The sequence below is a fragment of the Symphalangus syndactylus genome, chromosome 24 (genome assembly GCF_028878055.3).
Source record: "Symphalangus syndactylus isolate Jambi chromosome 24, NHGRI_mSymSyn1-v2.1_pri, whole genome shotgun sequence".
In the NCBI taxonomy this organism is placed as follows: Eukaryota; Metazoa; Chordata; class Mammalia; order Primates; family Hylobatidae; genus Symphalangus; species Symphalangus syndactylus.
The window spans coordinates 41,594,791-41,614,239 of record NC_072446.2 but is presented as its reverse complement, the minus strand read 5'-3'; the positions used below and the strand labels follow the sequence as shown (position 1 = coordinate 41,614,239).

Genomic DNA, 19,449 nt, shown 5'->3' with positions numbered 1-19,449 from the left:
TGTCGTCCTGGTTAAATGAATTCCCGAATTCTGTAAGGCACTAAGAACAAGGCCCAGCCCCTGGTGAGTGCCAAAAGGGGTTAATTACTCTTCCAGGCCTGGAAAAGAGCTCACCTTTGGCTTCAGCCCCCTCTCCCACACCCTGGCCCTCACATTCCTTTCAGAACTAGGGGAAGTGGGTTCTCAAGGTGGCTGAGAAATCTCCTTCCCACCCAAAGATAGAAGCTCCACACTCAGGCAGTGGGCCAATCAGGCTAAGCTTTTTTTTTTTTTTTTTTTTTTGAGATGGAGGCTTGCTCTGTTGCCCAGGCTGGAGTGCAATGGTGTGATCTCGACTCACTGCAACCTCTGCCATCCGGGTTCAAGCAATTCTTCTGCCTCAGTCTCCCGAGTAGCTGGGATTACAGGCGTGCACCACCATGCTCACCTAATTTTTGTATTTTTAGTAGTTATGGGGTTTTACCATGTTGGCCAGGCTGGTCTCGAACTCTTGATCTCAGGTGATCCACCCACCTCGGCCTCCCAAAGTCCTGGGATTACAGGCGTGAGCCACCTCGCCTGGCCCAGCCACCACTCCAGGCCCTAGGCTGAGCATTTAAATCTACTGCAGGACTTGGGTGGAGCTGGAGGCCATTATCCTAAGTGAAGTAACTCAGGAATGGAAATCCAGATATGGTAGGTTCTCACTTATATAAGCGGAAGCTAAGCTATGAGGATGCATAGGCATACAGAGTGATATAACGAACTTTGGGGACTGAGTCCAGGGAGGTTGGGAGGGGATGAGGGATAAAAAACTGCGTATTGGGTACAGTGTACACTGCTCAGGTGATGGGTGTACTAAAATCTCAGAATCACTATAGAATTAGTTCATGTAACCAAAACCCACTTGGACCCCAAAGGCTACTGAAATAAAAATAATTAAAAATAGGCTGGGCGTGGTGGCTCACGCCTGTAATCCAAGCACTTCGGGAGGCCGAGGCAGGCGGATCACGAGGTCAGGAGATCAAGACCATGCTGGCTAACATGGTGAAACTCCGTCTCTACTAAAAATACAAAAAATTAGCCGAGTGCGTTGGCAGGTGCCTGTAGTCCCAGCTACTTGTAGTCCCAGCTATTCGGGAGGCTGAGGCAGGAGAATGGCATGAATCCGGGAGGCGGAGTTTGCAGTGAGCCGAGATCGCGCCACTGCACTCCAGCCTGGGCGATAGAGCCAGACTCCATCTCGAAAAAAAAAGAATTAAAAATAAAAATAAAAAATAAATCCACCGCGGGGAAGCCTTAGGCAAAGGACTCACCTCTCTGATCATCAGTTACTGCATCTGTAAAATGAAGACAGTAAGTCTGGGTATGGTGGCTCACCCTGTAATCCCAGCACTTTGGGAGGCCGAGGCAGGCGGATCATTTGAGGTCAGGAGTTCAAGACCAGCCTGGCCAACATGGTGAAACTCCGTCTCCACTATAAATACAAAAATTAGCCAGGCGTGGTGGCACGCACCTGTAATACCAGCTACTTGGGAGGCTGAGGCAGGAGAATTGCTTGAACCTAGGAGGCGGAGGTTGCAGTGAGCCAAGATCACCCCACTGCATTCCAGCCTGGGCAACAGAGCGAGACATCTTTAAAAAAAAAAAAAAGAAGAAGAAGTACACAATAATTCCTCAACAGGTTATCCTGAGGAGCGAATGAGAAATAATGGGTCGTGTCCAGCACACAGTAGGTGCTCCTAAGAGTCTGTGTCTTTCTCCTCCCCACGCCCCAGTGGCCAGGGAGAAAGGAAACAAAGTCAGTATCCATCCCAGCTGTTTATTGAAAGGGAAGGTGGGATGGAAGGGGTGCAGGATGAGGAGGGGGCGTGAGGCACAAGGACAGTAGGGTGTGTCCTGGTGGGGGCCGCCTGAGGATCCCCAGGAGGCCCTTCAGGCTGGGGGGGTGGGGGGTGGGGGGTGGGCGAGAGCGCTGCTCTCCAGCTGTATCAGAGCTCCCTCTAGTGGTACAGAAGAGAGATGACGCCTCCGGCTGGGGAGGGAGGGGCTGGTGCCTCTGAGAGGGCACATTTGTTATCAGGGTCAGGGCCAAGACCTGTGGGTTTGGTTTCTAGGTAGGTGGACTTTGAGGGGCAAAGACAACCCACTTTTCCTGCCCCCTACCCCCGGCTCTTAGAGACCATTTAAATCCATATCCAAAGTATATCCAGAGCCACCTGGGACCATCAGGCCTCTGGCTAGTCTTTCTGGGCCAAACCTGTCCTCCACCCTGAGGACCCTCAGGGAACCAGGAAAGTGCGGGGCTGGCTCCGCCCCACCTGTAGCACAAGAGCTGGCCCAGGAGGAGGCTGAAGATGTGTTTCTAGTTCCTGCATGCTGCTTTGTTGTGTGACCTTGGATATGTCACCTCCAGCCTCCTTCACCCACTTCACCTATCAACTGGGGCTAGAAATTGCCTATGGTGGGTGGGCTGGGGGGCTCTGATGCCAAAATGCAGGTAGAACACACACTGTGAGAGGCAAACATCTTCACACATCCTGCAGGGAAAGTCCAAGTGAGCATCTGGGACCCATTTGAGCTGAATGACCCCCATCCCTTCATCTGTGTCTATGGAGGGCAGTGCATGTCCTCATCCTGGCGAGAAGAGGAATCTGATCCAACGCCCTCATGGCAGAGAGGCAGGAGCTGATGGCTTGAAAGGGCAAGGGGCTTGCCCAAGGTCATGCAGAGGAAGGAGTGGGGACGGGTTGAAAGAGATGTTTTCTGCCCCTGAGGGCCTTGGGAAGAGGGTGTGGGTAGGAAGTTTTGGGAGGACTTGAGGAATGCTGGCATCTTGGAAGAGTTGGGGCCCCACCCCTGGTGAGGGAGCATTGGGATTTGAGCTCCAGATTTGACCTGGAGTTGGGCTCTAAAGGGACCCTGCTGAAAGGGAGAAGTTGGGGAAACACTGAGAGGGGGTTATGGTGAGAAAGGGGAAGGATCCAGGACCCACATCTGGCTCCTCCTTAGGCCATGTGGGCAGCTCAGGAGTCCCTCTTGGGCTGGATAGTCTGCACAGAAGATTGCCCAAAGGGGCTGGCGGGTGGCGAGAACCACGACTGGCCACTGGCATTGCGGAAGATGGGTGACAACTGCTGCTCTGGCTCATCCCCGAAGACCTCCACATGGCTGTAGGCTTCGGGGTCCAAGGTCTCTGCCTTGGTGTCCTGGCTCAGCCAGCCTGTCATGGCCCAGAAGAGGCAGATGGCGAGCAGAACTCCAGCCGCCACACAGAGCGCAGTGCCTGCCAGGCGACAGGTGCCCAGGGCCTGGTTGTAGTCTGCTGCCCGCTGATCCAACACCAGGAACTCACCCTCACCGATGCCCTCCAGCTTGGGGGGCACTGCATAGCCAGTGGTCAGAGCTGCCACACCCAGCAGCAGAAGCAGGGTCCCCGAGGACAGGCTGATCTGGGGAGAAGCAGACAGACCAGGAAGCAGTCAGGGTCAGCCAGGGGCCCTGGCCAAGGGATCACCTTGGATCCTCACCACTCTTAAGGGTAACCCCTTGATCCATCCTTAGGAGATGGGAAGCACAGAACACACTTGCTGGGGTCTAACTGACAGGAGGCATAAACTGTCACATTCTATTTGAAATCCTGAGGCCTTTTAATTTCCTTCCCAGCTCCCGCCCAGCAGTGGGTTTCTCCAGCCAACCCTGCATTTCCCTCCATCCCAGCTCATCTCCTTGTCCTTTCTACCTTCCCTGTCTCTGTTGGGTTAACTCCTATGCACCATCAGATCTCATCTCAAACCTCACCTCCTCAGGGAGAACATCCCTGGACTGAGTTGGGTCCCTTGCTTTACTCTGGGCAAACCGTGCTCATTCATTCTTCAATACACTTACCATTGTGCACACTTGGACATGTATTTTGGTTGCTATGTTAGTGATGTCTGCCTCTCCCGCAGTACTGAGAGCCCCATGAGAGCAGAGACTGTGCCTGTTTTGGCTCACTAGGAGTCTTCTGTGCCTAGCACATACCGGCACAGAGCAAAGGCTGAATAAATGTTTGCTGAATGACGAAGTAAACCACAGCTAAAAGAGTTCTTTGAGGACAGGGACCTCATGTCTTAAATTCTGTGTTCTCAAGAGCCTAGCACAGTGCCTCGCAATAAGAAGATGCTTAAAAATTTTAAACACACACTAACCTTTCCTTGGAAGTCTTCCTTGATCATTTCCTCTCCTGGTGTTCTCTACGGACCTGACCTGAAGTTATGTAAGTTGGCCTCTCTGCAGAGGTTGGTACCTTACCTCCTCACTAGAGTGAAGTCCTTTGAAAGCAGAAGAAGGGACCCTCTGCCTCAGTCTCCCGAGAATATTTAGCAAAGAGCTATGCCCATAGCAGGGACTCAGCTCATTGCCACCTCTACACCTTGACCCATGGGTGCACCCTGGCCGACTAGTCTCCTTGGCTGTTACAGACATCAATTCTTCACATTTTTTCGCTGCCCTGGCAAGGTACTCCAGTTTACCATTGAGAAACCACAGTAAGATTTAGGTGAGATGAACCTCACTTCCTGCCAATCAGCATAGTCCATCTCTTAACCATAGTAATTAGTTCAAGGCTGGCAAGTGACCCAATGAGAGCCAATGCAATGCTTGTCAGGACTTCTGGAAATGAAAAGTGTTGTTTCTTATAAATGATGTTTTAAATTTCTGGCTATCCTGAATCTTTTACCTCTCCATATAAACTACAAGTGTGCACAGTGGTAAGTGTATTGAAGAATGAATGGGCACACAGTTTGCCCAGAGTTAAGCAAGGGACCCGACTAAGTCTGGGGATCTCCTCCCTGAGGAGGTGACATTTTGTGACGTCCACAGAATAATGTGCTGGGGTTTTGATTGGCATTGCATTGAATCAAAGATCAGGTTGGGAAGAACTAACATCTTGACTATTCCAATCCACGAACATGAACTATTTCTCCATTTATTTAGTTATTTGATATCTTTTGAGTTTTGTAGTTCTTCTCATATTGCAGATATTTTGTTAGATTTACACCTAAGTATTTCTCTCTTCTTAGGTGTTAAGGTAAATGGTAACATGTTTTTAATATCTTACTATTTTGCTTTCTCCCTTCCTTTCTTCTCTCTTTTCTTTTCTTGGCAGAGTCTCACTCTGTTGCCCAGGCTGGAGTGCAGTGGCACAATCATGGCTCACTGCAGCTTCAACCTCCTGGGCTCAAATGGTCCTCCTGGCTCAGCCTCTTGAGTAGTAGGCATCACAGGCCCGCGCCACTACATCCAGCTAATTTTTTATTTTTAGTAGAGATGAAGTCTCACTATGTTGCCCAGGCTGATCTTGAATTCCTGGGCTCAAGCAATCCTCCTGCCTCAGCCTCTCAAAGTGCTGGGATTACAGGTGTGAGCCAGTACCGCTGGCCATTTTTTTTGTTTGTTTGTTTGAGATGGAATTTCACTCTTGTTGCACAGGCTGGAGTTCAATGGCATGATCTCTGCTCAGTGCAACCACTGTCTCCAGGGTTCTAGTGATTATCTTGCCTCAGCCTCCAGAGTAGCTGGGATTATAGGCGCCCATCACCACACCCAGCTAATTTTTGTATTTCTAGTAGAGATGAGGTTTCACCACGTTGGCTAAGCTGGTCTCGAACTCCTGACCTCAGGTGATCCACGCACCTTGGCCTCCCAAAATGATGGGATTACAGGCTATTTTCTTTTCTGAAGGAAATACCACAGGAAATGCTGACTTCCCTTAGATGGTGTGGAGTGAAGATCTGAGGGTCCACACAGTAGTGGCCATTTGGGGAACACGTGGGGAGAGTCTGAAGCTAACAGGCTACCAGGGTGGGGGCACCATGAGGAGGCTGAAGACTAAGAAACCTTGCAAAGTCCTTGGTATAAACGGTTGAACTGCTGGATCAAACTTTGCCTGAAAGTATGCAACCTTGGGTCTCTTCTAAAAAATGAGCAACATTTTCCCTTCTTTTTTTTTTTTTTTTTTTTTTTGAGACAGAGTCTTGTTCTGTCACCCAGCTGGAGTGCAATGGTGCGACCTTGACTCACTGCAACCTCTGCCTCCTGGGTTCAAGTGATTCTCCTGCCTCAGCCTCCTAAGTAACTGGGATTACAGGCGCCTGCCACCATGCCTGGCTCATTTGATTGTTTTGTTTTGTTTTGTTTTGTTTTTTGAGACAGTCTTGTTCTGTCGCCCAGCTGGAGTGCAATGGTGCGATCTTGGCTCACTGCAACCTCTGCCTCCTGGGTTCAAGCGATTCTCCTGCCTCAGCCTCCTAAGTAATTGGGATTACAGGCGCCTGCCACCGTGCCCGGCTCATTTTTTTTTTTTTTTTTATAAGGAGTTTTGCTCTTTCACCCAGGCTGGAGTGCAATGGATTGATCTCGGCTCACTGCAACTTCCGCCTTTTGGTTTCAAGTGATTCTCCTGCCTCAGCCTCCCGAGTAGCCGGGATTACAGGCGCCCGCCACCACGCCCGGCTCATGTTTGTATTTTTAGTAAAGACAGGGTTTCACTATGTTGGCCAGGCTGATCTCCAACTCCTGACCTCGAGATCCGCCAGCCTCAGCCTCCCAAAGTGCTGGGATTACAGGCGTGAGCTACCACACCCGGCCCATTTTTGTATTTTTAGTAGAGACAGGGTTTCGCCATGCTGACAGGGCCGGTGTTGAACTCCAGACCTCAGGTGATCTGCCCACCTCAGCCTCCCAAAGTGCTGGGATTACAGGCATGAGCCACCATTATTTACATACAATAAATATGTAAATAATTATGTAAATAATTTGTATGTAAATACAAATACAATGAAGGCTCCCTTCATTATTTAAACCCATTTGAATTGGGTTCTTTGTTGCTTGAAAGTGCAAGACTCCTAACTACTATGCTATCTTTTCTTTTTTCCTCTGAACCTCAAATTCAGACTCATTTCCTCCATCAAGGCAGAGGAATCATGGGAGTTGCTCATCTTGCCTTACCTTCCACCACAGTGAGGGCCAGGGCCGGCGGGGGCACAGGACCGGAGGTCCCTCAGGGTCGTCGCTGAGAGCAGTGCCTGCACAATCCTCATAGAAGAGGTGCAGGTAGGAGCGGACCCCATACCACTTGCCATCCTCCACGTTGGGGCCGCGGCTGCAGCTGCAGGAACGATTGCAGCTCGGCATCATGGACCCCTGGGGAGCAGGTAAGGTGCAGCTGACGGAGGGAAGGATTAGTGGGAGCTGCTTATGGTGACCTTCATAAGCCCCCCAAATCTTTGTGCCCCACCCGCTTCTCCTCCCACTCGAGACACCCTACACTCATAGCACAGTCTGGCCTTTTGGAATCCCAGCCCGTCCTTCCCGAAGCACACTGTGAATGAGCCAATGCACTGAAGGGCTTAGCCCAATGCCTGGCAATTGGAGGTGTCAATAAATGTGCATGTTTACTCTGGAGGCCACCTAGTACCTGGGACTGTGGGCTCTGGAGCCTGACCACTTGGACTGGAGTTGTGGGCACACTGCTTCCTGGAGGTGTGACCTTAGACAAGTGCTTCCACCTTTCTGGGTCTCAGTTTCCTCATCTGTAAAATAGACCTAATAATCATACTTGTTTCATACTGTTATTGTGTCTGATGCTGAGAAATGGTAGCTGTTGTGATTAGTACTGTAAATTTTTTTTGTTATTACTTTCATCTTGAACTTCTTAGGCTCCATGTCTGGAATGAGAGAACCTCACCCTCCACTCCCCTTCAGACCCCCTCCTGGGGGTAATTGTCATGGCTGACACTTGGGCTGGAGTTCCCAAGCTGCAAGGCTATAAAAGGTCCTCCCCAGGACTGCTCCTGAAAGCCTCCAGATTCCAATGAATTTTGACTCCATAGGAAGTGAAAGGGGCCCTCAGGATTAGAGGCTCTTAGGCTTAAGGGCTGTTAGATTTCCAGAGAAACCTATCAAATAACCTTTTTTTTCCCCACAAAAGTGGACACAGATCTTGGGAATGGAAGGTACTTGTATATCCATATACAGGTTTGGCCCAAACCAAAGCAAGAGGTGCTGAGGGAGGACTGGGCTTCTACCCCAGTCTCCTTGATGGCCCTCAGCCTTAATTAGCAGCTTCCTACAAAGTGAAACAATGTGCTTGTTCCAAAGGGTAAGATAAAGGTCCTGACAGCTCCCTCTCACTTCCAATCAGAAGTGGTCCTCAAATTCCTACACAGAGAAACTCACCGAAACAGCACAGAGAAACACACAGACACATGCTCACAAAGCACACAGAGACATACCCAGATAGGTACGACACACACACACACACACACACACACACACACACACACGGTTGGAGGTTCTGCTTAGAGTCACACGCACACGGCACACAAGATTGCTGTCAAGAAAGCCTGTCCATAAATAGTGGCTGTACACCCTCCTCACTTACAATTCAGGGAAAAGAAGAGCGGGGAAGAAAAGGAGGAAAAATAACAACAACAACAACAAAAGCCATGACAGAGAACGGGAAAAGGCAGAGACTAGAAGCGAAGGACCCTCGGAGGAGGAGGGCGTGAGGTCTGGAGAGGAGGGCTCACCGGAGGAGGTGGGCGGGGCGAGCTGTGCGGAGGGTGCGGCCAGCGCGGTACCCGCCCCGGCGAGGCCCCGGGGAGGCCCGGGTAGGTAGAATAAATGGGGCCCGGGAGACGGTAAGAGCCTCAGTGCGGAGACCATTACTAAAGACCGCAGGTGAGGAGGTGTGGAAGGGGCTTCGGGACTGTTGGCCTGGATCAGCTCCTCCCCTCCAATTCACCGCTTCCCCTACTCCAAATAGATGTAATCACTCAGTCCTGCTGGTACTGGAGAGGGAAGGTGACCTTGACGGTGCCTCCCCCTCGGCCTGGCCCCTCCCCCTGGCGTTTTAGGGTTGCAGGGAGTAGGTCTAGCTGGCGGGGGGCGGGGCGCAGGTACCCTGGACGAGGGTTGCCATGGGAATCGCTAGGGAGGTGTCCCTAGCCGGGAGCCAGGAGGAGCTTGGTGGGAAGGGAGCGGGAAGAGGAGGGGGCTGCGCTGTCCGAAGTGAGGAGACTGCGGCGCAGGAAGGAGGCGAGGGGCGGGAGGCATAGGCGAAAGTGACAGGAGCCAGGGCCCGAGGATGGATGGAATCTGTCGCCTCTGCACGGCTTCATTCAGTTCTCCTTCCCAGACCCTCAGACTCGCCCACTACAGCGTCCAGCGCTGCCCAGGCGGGGGAGAAGGGGCGCCCTCCCGAGGGGGATGAGTGGGGGGTGTTGGCAGGGGAAATCAGGCCATTTCCCCCTTCCCTTCCTCACCTGTAACCACACCACTCTGACAGGACCACCGATCCCCTGGTCCACACTAACTGCGTCCTTTTCCCTAGAGAGAAACTGAGGCAGAGAGGGGTAGGAATCGGTTTTTGGTTTGAAGTGTTGGCGGGGGTGGGGCGTGTTCTTTGAAGCCTCTACCCAGCCTATCAACCCTGAGGTGTCGAGGGGCGATGGGGCTATTTCTATCTCCTCCCCTTGCTACTTCCCTGAGACCCCCACCTCCCAAACCCTAGGCTCAGGCGCAGCGGTCCTGTCCCTGGCGGGACACAGCCCGAGCTGAGGATGCAGGCAGAGCGCGGGGATTCTCCAGGGGATGGGGCTGGGGTCTGGCCGCGCGTGGAGCAGGGCTAAGCTCACCTCTCTGCCTGCTGTCTCCGCCGAGCAAGCGGGGGCCGGAGCGGGAGCCGAGCAAAAGCGGGTTCGGTTCGCGCCTGCGCCGCAGTTCGGGGCGGGGGTGACACGGGGGCGGGGGAGGGGGGCGCCGGCCGGCCTCAGGGACTGGCTCTGCAGATAGCCGCCCCCTGCAGCTCCCCGCCAGCTCCTGTCCCCTTCCAGAGTTCCCTTCTCGCTCTGACACCCCAGGTCCCTCACAGAGACCCCTCGGACTCCCTGGGCCCCAACCCCTCATGCAGTCCCTCAAACTCCTCACCGAAGCTCCCATCATTCCCGCAGTTCCCCACCCCTCTCATGGAAGACCCATCCCCTCACTGAGCCTTCATCTCCTCGCTGTACCGTCAGTCCCTTCTCTAGGTCTCCATCCCCCTCATGGAGCCCCACCCCAGTGTAGAAACCGGCATCTCCTCGCTGAGCCCCCGTCCTCTTCACAGGCTCCCATCTCTCTCCCGGCTCCTACCGCGAAGTCCCCTCCCACTTGCCTTGAGAGCCCCTAATCTCTCTGAAGTCCTCACTTCTCACTCAGTCCCCATCCTCTTTTCATCCTCTTTTCCTCTTTGAGTCCCTACCCCTCCCTGGTACAGGATCAGCCCTTGTACCTTGCGAAGGGAGTTTGGGTGGAGGATTCAGAGTTGGGAGAGAAGTGACTTCTACTTTGGGAGGAGCTAATGACACAGCCTCCCTTGTTCTCTCCTCTCCTAGCCCCAGTTCTGCCCTGGGCAATGTGTGCCCACTGCCCATCTCCCTGGAGAGCCAGCCTGTGCCAGGCAGCCGCATCTGCTTCACACCCTGTCATGAGCTGTCAGCCTTGATTTTGTCCCACATTTGCTGTGTGATCTTGGGAAAGTCATTGTGCCCCTCCAACCTTCATCAAGCACCCTTGCACAAACATGCCTTTGTGTCTTGAGCATCCGTTCTGTTTCTCCTTGTGCTAGGGGCTGGGGACACACAGATGAATGAGCTCTGGAAGATAGGGCCACATCTTGCTTTTTAGTTTTTCTTTTTCTTTTTTTTTATTTTTATTTTTTTGAGACAGCGTCTCACTCTGTTGCCCAGGCTGGAGTGTGGTGGCATGATCACGGCTCACTGCAGCCTCGATCTCCCAAGGCTCAGGTAATCCTCCCACCTCAGTCACCTGAGGAGCTGGGACTACGGGCACGCACTACCATGCCTAGCTAATTTTTTGTATTTTTAATAGAGACAGGGTTTTGCCATGATGCCCAGGCTGGTCTTGAACTCCTGAGCTCAAGTGATCCACCTGCCTCGGCCATCCAAAGTGCTGGGATTATAAGCGTGAGCCACCGCGTCTGGCCAAGGCCACATGTTTTTTGTTCATGTTGTATCTGTGAGCCTCGCATAGTGCTTGGCACTGAGTAGGCAGCCCAGTAAATATTTACTGAAGACAGTCTAATAATAGTAGCAAACATATTATGCTCATTATGTGCAAAGTGTTTAAGCATTTTGTATGTTCTATTTACTTACTCATTTAAGAGAGTGTGTGTGTGTGTGTGTGTGTGTGTGTGTGTGTGTGATGGGAGGAACTCTTGCAGCTCAAACCTAAAGGCCCCAAATGGTGACAGGAGATGGCATTGGAGAGGCAGGCAGAAGTGAGACCTTGTGGGGCCTCATAAGCCAAGGTAAGGAGTTTGAGCTTCAACCCAAGGGTAGTGGGGAGCCATGGAAGGGTTATAAAGAGGGGTGGGATGTGATCTGATTTTCATTCTGAAAAGACATCTGGCTGCTGTCAAGAGAACAGCATGTTGAGCACAAGAGCGACAGCAAATCAGTGAAGAGATCAGAGATGACAGCATCTTGGCCTGGTGCAGAGAAATGAAGAGATTCAAGAGATGTTAGACTATAAAATGAACCTCAGGAATAGCAACAGATTGGAAACAACCCGTGGTGGTTTTAAAATATGGCTACAAATTCTTTAGCACTCCTCTCTAGTGAGGTGGGATCCTTGTACCCTCTCTGAATCTTGGGTGAGCTGATGACTGCTCCAACCAATGGAGTACGGTGGAAGTAATGCTCTGACTTCTAAGGCCCAGACATAAAAGTACATGCGACTTCTGCTAGAAGTCTAGCTCTTGGAGCCTGAGGCACCATGCCTACCTAGGGCTCCATGTCTGCCTAGAAGCTGCCATGCTGTGAGGATGCCAAGACCATCAGGAGAGGACACATGAAGGCACCACAGTCCCAGCTAAGCTTAGCTTTGAGTCATCCCAGTTCAAGCATAAGAGAAGTGATTGAAGAAGAACCAGATGAGGCGGGGCACGGTGTCTCATGCCTGTAATCCCAGCACTTTGGGAGGCCAAGGCAGGTGGATCCCCTGAGTTCAGGAGTTCGAGACCAGCCTGGCTACATGGCGAAACCTCGTCTCTACTAAAAATACAAAAATAGCCGGGCATGTAGTCCCAGCTACTCGGAGAGGCTGAGGCAGGAGAATGGCGTGAACCCAGGAGGCGGAGCTTGCAGTGAGCCGAGATTGCGCCACTGCACTCCAGCCTGGGCGACAGAGCGAGACTCCGTCTCAAAAAAAAAAATAGCCGGGCATGGTGGCGTGCACCTGTAATCCCAACTACTAGGGAGGATGAGGCAGGAGAATTGCTTGAACCCGGGAGGCAGAGGTTGCAGTGAGCCGACATCATGCCATTGCACTGTAGAAGGGGAAGAGGAAGGGGAAGAACCAGATGATTCCAGTGGCCAGCCATTTGAATCAGCTTCAGCCTTCAAATCTTCAAACCTTCCTAGCTGAAGACTCAAACATTGCAGAGTAGAAACAAGCTGGCCTCACTGTGTCCTGCCTGAATTCCTGACACACAGAACCCACATGGATAATCAAGTGGTTGTTGTGTTATACCACTAGGTTTGGGGGGTTTTGTTCTGTGCTAACAGATAACTGGGACACAACTTAAATATCCATCAGTGGAAGACAAGTTATATACATTATATCTCTTTGTGGAATACTATGCAGCCATTAAAAAGAAGAAATTAGTCTATAGTTATTTATATTAATCACACTTCAAGTGAAGAAAGATGCTGTGTTCTGAAAAGTCTTGATAGCATGCCTCCATTTGAAATTCTCAAAAAGATGGCACATATAGAGAACTTCTGGGAAAATAGACAAGAAAGAGGTAACAGCAGATGCCTTGGGGGAGGGTAACTGATGGCAAGGGTGGGAATGAAATTCACTTTTTTTTTCTTTTTTTCAGACGGAGTCTTGCTCTGTCGCCAGGCTGGAGCACAGTGGTGTGATCTCAGCTAACTGCAACCTCCGCCTCCCGGGTTCAAGCGATTCTCCTGCCTCATCCTCCCCAGTAGCTGGGACTACAAGCACATGCCACCACGCCCAGCTAATTTTTTTTTTGTATTTTTAGTACAGACGAGGTTTCACCATGTTGGCCAGGATGGTCTCTGTCTCCTGACCTCATGATCTGCCTGCCTCGGCCTCCCAAAGTGCTGGGATTACAGGCATGAGCCACCGTGCCCGGCTGAAATTCACTTTTTACTATACACCTCTATGTTAGTTATCTATTGATTTTGTAAAACTTTAGGTGAGAAATGATGAAGGATTGGAGTGGGCAGGAAAAATGGAAAGGAGGGTGCAGGTGTGAAAAATGTCTATAAAGTTAATTTGGCAGAACTTCTTGATTACCAAGAAGTAAGGGAAGTGACAGGGATAGAGAGAGAGAGAGAGAGAGAGAGAGAGACAGAGACAGGGAGAGAGAGAGGATAGAGGCTATTACGTTTATAGGTCAGGTGGGTGATGCTCCCATTAACAGAGATGTAAAATAGATGAGGGAAAGCCAGGTTGTGGAGAAGTTGATGCCCTTAGCTTTTTGCAGAGCTGAATGGCACTGTACAGGACATACTGGCCTAAAGTCAGGGGCAAAGTCTTGGCCTTAGATACAACATAGGGAATTGTTCTCACTGCAAATGGCAGTTTTAAACTTGAACTGGCTTTAAACAAAGGGAATATAAAGGCTTACATAATTGAGAAGTCAAGGGACACTGGCTTCAGGCATGGCTGTATCCAGATGCTCAGGATCTTTCTCTTTATCTTTTGGCTCTTCTCTCATCTGTGTTGGCTTCACTGTCAGTCAGATTTTCCCTATATGGTAGCAAAATGGCCACAGACTTCAAATTTAACTGCTGGGAAAAGAATCTGTCTCTCCCTATAGTCTCAGGAAAAGCCCTGATGTTGATTCCCCTCACCCCAGTTGGATAATATGTCATTTACTGAACCCACCGGAATGTCTCTGATTGGCTGGTTACTTGCTCACCCTTTGGGTGGCTGGCAATGGTTAACCCAGAGAAACCTCTTGGACTGAGAGCCTGCTTGAAGAGGTTCCCTAAAGGGAAATTGAAATACTGTTACTGTAAGAAAGGGCAGTGGGGCCAGGCACAGTGGCTCACGCCTGTAATCCCAGCACTTTGGGAGGCTGAGGCAGGTGGTTCACAAGGTCAGGAGTTTGAGACCAGCTTGACCAACATGGTGGAACCCTGTCTCTACTAGAAATACAAAAATCAGCCGGGCGTGGTGGCATGTGCCTGTGGTCCCAGCTACTCAGGAGGCTGAGGAAGGAGAATCAATTGAACCCAGGAGGCGGAGGTTGCAGTGAGCCAAGATCGTGCCACTGCACTCCAGCCTGGGTGATAGGGTGAGACTCCGTCTCAAAAAAAAAAAAAAAAAAAAAAGGCAAAAAAAGAAAGGGCAGTGGATGCAGAGCTGGCAAAAACAATGACATTGAGATGAAGCGTGCTCAGGTCCAGGTCAGAGCTCTGACGAAGCCCTCTGCTGTAGCCTGAATGTTTGTATCTCCCTCAAATTCATATGTTGAAGTTCTAAGGTGATGTTATTTGGAAGTGGGCCTTTGGGAGGGATTACAGCCCTGATAAGAGGAGACTTGAGAGCTTGCTTCTTCTCTGTGCCATTTGGGGCTACAATAGGATGGCCGTCTGTACACCAGAAGTCAGGCCCTTGGTTGCCAGCAGAATGGAATTTGCCAGCACCTTGATCTTAGACTCTTCATCCTGCAGACCTGAGGAATAAATGTGTGCTGTCAAACCACCTACTCCATGCTAAATTGTTATAGTAGCCCAAGCAGATTAAAATGCCTTTGTTTGGCTGTCTGTGGCTGCATAACAGACCATTCCAAAGACAATGATTTTATCATCTTTCACAATTTCTGTGGGTCAGGAATTTGGGAAGGGCTCATCTGGGTGGTTCTGCCTTGGTGTCTCTTTTGTGGTTACAGTGGAAGCTGGAGCAGTGGGGAGCTGGAGCAGCTGGGAGCTGGCCAAGCAGCTCTCTCTTCATACAGCCTCAGGGCCTCTCCATGTTGTCTCTCTGCATGAGCCAGTTGGGCTTCCTCACAGCATGGCAGCTGAGAGTGTTGACACCACTTACACTGTAGCTCAGGACTCCCATGAGTCAGGCCACATTGCCCTTATGACCCAGCCTCACAAGTCACCATAGAATCATTTCTACTGTAGTGTGAGTCACTAAGTTTGGCTCAGATTCAAGGGGAAGAAACACAGACCCTGTCACTCAGTGAGAGGAGTCTTAAAGAATTTATAGACGTGGTTGCGCACGATGGCTCAAGTCTGTAATCCTAGCACTTTGGAAGGCCAAGACGGGAGGATCGCTTGAGCCCAGGAGCTCGAGACCAGCTTGGTCAACATAGGGAGCCCCTATCTCTCAAAAAAACTTAAAAGTTAAAAAAAAGTAGCTGAGCGTGGTGGCATGCACCTGATCGCACCACTGCATCCAGCTCGGGCAACAAAGTGAGACTCTATCAAAAAAAAAAAAAAATTATGGACATGTTTTAAAACCGCCATACTACATTTGAAGAGGTCAGAGGAGGAGAAAGAACCACAGAAGCATCTAGAGAGATAGCGGGTGGTGGTGGGTGGGGGCAAGAACCTGGGATGTGTGTGTGTGTGTGTGTGTGTGTGTGTGAAGTGCAAAAAGCCCCACACCATGGACAGAAGGGGAGGGGACCCCTGATATCAAAGCAGGGGTGGATGAAATTCTAGGGCAGTGTGAAGAGATGAAGTCAAATATACAGGGGGATGGGCTGGCCTTGACTAGCAAAGGAGGGATCCCGTATCCTCTGAGAGCCTGGGGAGGAGGGGAGGGGGGCCACCAAGAAGAGCCACAATGTAGTGTCTCTAAGTTGAACTCTGGAGTCCAACAGATCTACGTTTGAATCTTGGCTCCACCACTTACTGCTTACATGATTTAAACACTCTGTGCCTCAGTTTCTCTGACTGTAAAATGAAGATAATTTAAGTACTTGCCTCTCAGAAGGGGTGAAAGAGTGAAATGAGATGTGCATATAAGACACTTATCCAAAGTACCTGGAACAAAATTAGAACTCAGCAAATTATGGTTATTGTTACTGTTATTGTTATATTAGTTTATAGCTGAGTAGGGTGGGAAGGTGAGAGACACGACACCCGATAAACTGTCTACTTTTGAGAAAAACAAGATGGATTATTTATTAAGAAATAGGAAAATTTGTCCAGGCATGGTGGCTCACACCTGTGATCCCAGCACTTCGGGAGGCTGAGGTGGGTGGATCACTTGGGGTCAGGAGTTTGAGACCAGCCCGGCCAACATGGTGAAACTCTGTCTCTACTAAAAATACAAAAATTATCCGGATGTGGTGGTGCATGCCTGTAGTCCCAGCTACTCTTGAGGCTGAGGCAGGAGAATCACTTGAAGTAGAGGTTGCAGTGAGCCAAGATCATGCTACTGCACTCCAGCCTGGGTGACAGAGAGAGACTCTGAGAGAAGAAAGAAAGAAAGAGAGAGAGAGGAAAATTTTAATTCAACAGAGCCTTAAAAACCATGGTAATGCAGACACAAAAGGCCACATGTGGTATGATTCCATTTATGTGAAATATTCAGAATTGGCCAATCCATAGAGTCAGAAAACAGATTAGTGGTTGCCAGGGTCTGGGGAAAGGGAGGAATGAGGAGTTCTTACTTAACGAGTTTCCTTTTTGGGTGATGAAATTATTTTGGAGCTAGATAGTGGTGATGATTGAACAACATTGTGAATGTAATAAATGTCACTGACAGTAAATTTTATTATGTGTATTCTACTACAATTTTAAAAAAGGAATAGTGAAGATTTGGAACAACCAACAATAATATGATGTTAGCCAGGCATGGTGGCACATGCCTGTAGTCCCAGCTACTCAGGAGGCTGAGGCGGGAGGATCGCTGGAGCCCAGGAGGTCAAGACTGCAGTGAGCTGTGATTGCAGCACTGAACTCTAGCCTGGGCAACAGAGCAGGAGGCTGTCTCAAAAAATAAGTAAATAGGGCTGGGCGCGGTGGCTCATGCCTGTAATCCTAGCACTTTGAGAGGCTGAGGCAGGTGGACTGCCTGAGCTCAGGAGTTTGAGACCAGCCTGGGCAATATGATGAAACCCCATCTCTACTGAAAAAAAAAAAAAAAAAATTAGCCAGGAGGGGCAGCATGCGCCTGTAGTCCCAGCTACTCGCTCAGAAGGCTGAGGCAGGAGAATTGCTTGAACCTAGGAGGCGGAAGTTGCAGTAATCCAAGATTGTGCCACTCCAGCCTGGCGACAGAGCAAGACTCTATCTCAAAAAAAAAAAAAAAAAGTGACGATGATGGATATCATTTATCGAGCATTTACTATATGCCGGGATAATTAATCTTCCCAATAACCTTATGAGATAGGAACTATGATAATTCCCATTTTACAGATGATAAACACTGGGTCTTGGGAGGGTAAGTCACTTGCAGAGGCCACTCAGTCATGATATAGGAGAATCTGAATTTGCTCTGATGGCTCTGAGGTCATGACCTATGGAGACAACCATCTACATGGATGCAATCTCCATTCCTTTTTTGAGACTGAGTTTTGCTCTTGTTGCCCAGGCTGGAGTGCAATGGCGCTATCTCGGCTCACCATAACCTCCACATCCTGGGTTCAAGCGATTCTTCTGCCTCAGCCTCCTAAGTAGCTAGGATTACAGGCATGCACCACCACGCCCAGCTAATTTTGTATTTTTAGTAGAGATGGGGTTTCTCCATGTTGATCAGGCTGCTCTCAAACTCCCAACCTCAGGTGATCTGCCTGCCTAGGCCTCCCAAAGTGCTGGGATTACAGGTGTGAGCCACTGGGCACGGCCCTTGGATGTGATTTTCTTTGTCAGTGTCAGAAGTGGGAGTGAAGAAGAAGGCTGTTGGTATCCCAGCTCCTGTGTTGGAATTTCCCTGGACAGGTGGGGCAGAAAGAAGAGGTGAAGGGGGATGCAGGTAGAAGGGGGGAGAGCACATCCCATGGTGAACCTCAGGATGGATCCCAGCTCAGTGGGGAAGGATGCCAGGGCTGCTAGGAAGGGAGCAGATGGATCTGGGAAAGATGCAGGAACTCCAGCATCAGGATCTCAATGAAGTCCAAGAATGGAAAGGAAAAAAGAGAGTCTGAGGTCAGAGTGTGGGACTTTGTAGTTAAAGATTTCAGATAATCCCAGAACTTTGGGAGGCAAAGGTGGGAGGATTACTTGCATCCAAGAGTTTGAGACAAGCCTGGGCAACACAGTGAGACCCCATCTCTACAAAAAATTAAAAAATTAGCTGGGAGTGGTGGTGATGGTATGTGCGTGTAGTCCCAGCTACTCAGGAGGCTGAGGTGAGGCAGAAGGATCACTTGAGCCCAGGAGTTCAAGGCTGCAGCGAGCTATAATCACTGCACTCCAGCCTGGACAACAGAGCAGAGCCCTGTCTCAAAAAAACAAAAACGACAACAAAAACTCTAATGACATCTCATCTTATTCAGGGTAAAAGGAAAAGATTGTCGTGGATTAAAGGTGGCCACAAATTCTTTGTCATTCTGACCTTCAAGAAGGAGTTTATCCCCTTCCTTTGAATCTGAGTTGGTCCAATTGTTACTGGAAAGGGGTCCCAATCCAGACCCCAAGAGAGAGTTCTTGGATCTTGCACAAGAAAGAATTCAGGGCAAGTCCATAAAGTGAAATGAGGTTTATTACGAAAGTAAATAAACAAAAGAATGGCTACTCCATAGGCAGAGCAGCAGCATGAGCTGCTCCACTGAGAATACTTACAGTTATTTCTTGATTATATGCTAAACAAGGGGTGGATTCTTCATGAGTTTTCAGGGAAAGGGATGGAGATTTCTCAGAACTGAGGGTTCCTCCCCTTTCTAGACCATACAGGGTAACTTCCCCATGTTGCCATGGCATTTGTAAACGGTCATGGTGCTGGTGGGAGTGTCTTTTAGCATGCTAATACATTATAATTAGCATATAATGAACAGTGAGGACGACCCTGAGGTCACTTTTATTGCCATCTTGGTTTTGGTGGGTTTTGACCGGCTCTTTTACTGTATCTTGTTTCATCAGCAGAGTCTTTGCTACTTGTATATTGTGCCGAAGTCCTATCTCATCCTGTGACGAAGAATGCCTAACCTCCTGGGAATGCAACCCAGTGGGTCTTAGCCTTGTTTTACCAGCCCCTATTCAAGATGGAGTTGCTCTGGTTCAAACGCCTCTGACACAAGGGCAGCTTTAAGCAATAGAATACGGTAGAAGTCATGCTGTGCCAGTTCTTCCTCTTCCCACCTCTTGGAACACTCACTTGTGAGATGCTCCCTCTAGGACCCCAGTCCCCATGCCAAAGAAGCCCAAGCCACGTGGAAAGCCCATATGGAGGAGCTCCAGAAGACAGCCCCAGGCAACCTCCAGCCCACAG

At 50.0% G+C, this 19,449-nt stretch overlaps 1 protein-coding gene across 7 annotated transcripts; it reads right to left on the bottom strand.

Moving 5' to 3' along the window:
- Positions 1–1,787: 1,787 nt before the first annotated feature.
- On the bottom strand, positions 1,788–9,744 carry NRSN2 (neurensin 2). Of its 7 annotated transcripts, none has more exons than XM_055265884.2 (5): positions 9,660–9,744; positions 9,288–9,362; positions 7,439–7,553; positions 6,970–7,186; positions 1,788–3,431 (listed from the first exon to the last, which is right to left on the bottom strand). In XM_055265884.2, exons 4-5 carry the CDS (start codon positions 7,156–7,158, stop codon positions 3,006–3,008), a joined length of 615 nt encoding a protein of 204 aa, XP_055121859.1. In that variant the 5' UTR covers positions 7,159–7,186; positions 7,439–7,553; positions 9,288–9,362; positions 9,660–9,744; the 3' UTR covers positions 1,788–3,005. The 7 variants fall into 7 exon arrangements, with proteins under 7 accessions (XP_055121859.1, XP_055121858.1, XP_063489903.1 ...); XM_055265883.2 differs by having other exon boundaries at positions 6,970–7,164; XM_063633833.1 differs by lacking the exon at positions 7,439–7,553 and having other exon boundaries at positions 9,660–9,738.
- Between the last annotated feature and the right edge of the window lie 9,705 nt (positions 9,745–19,449).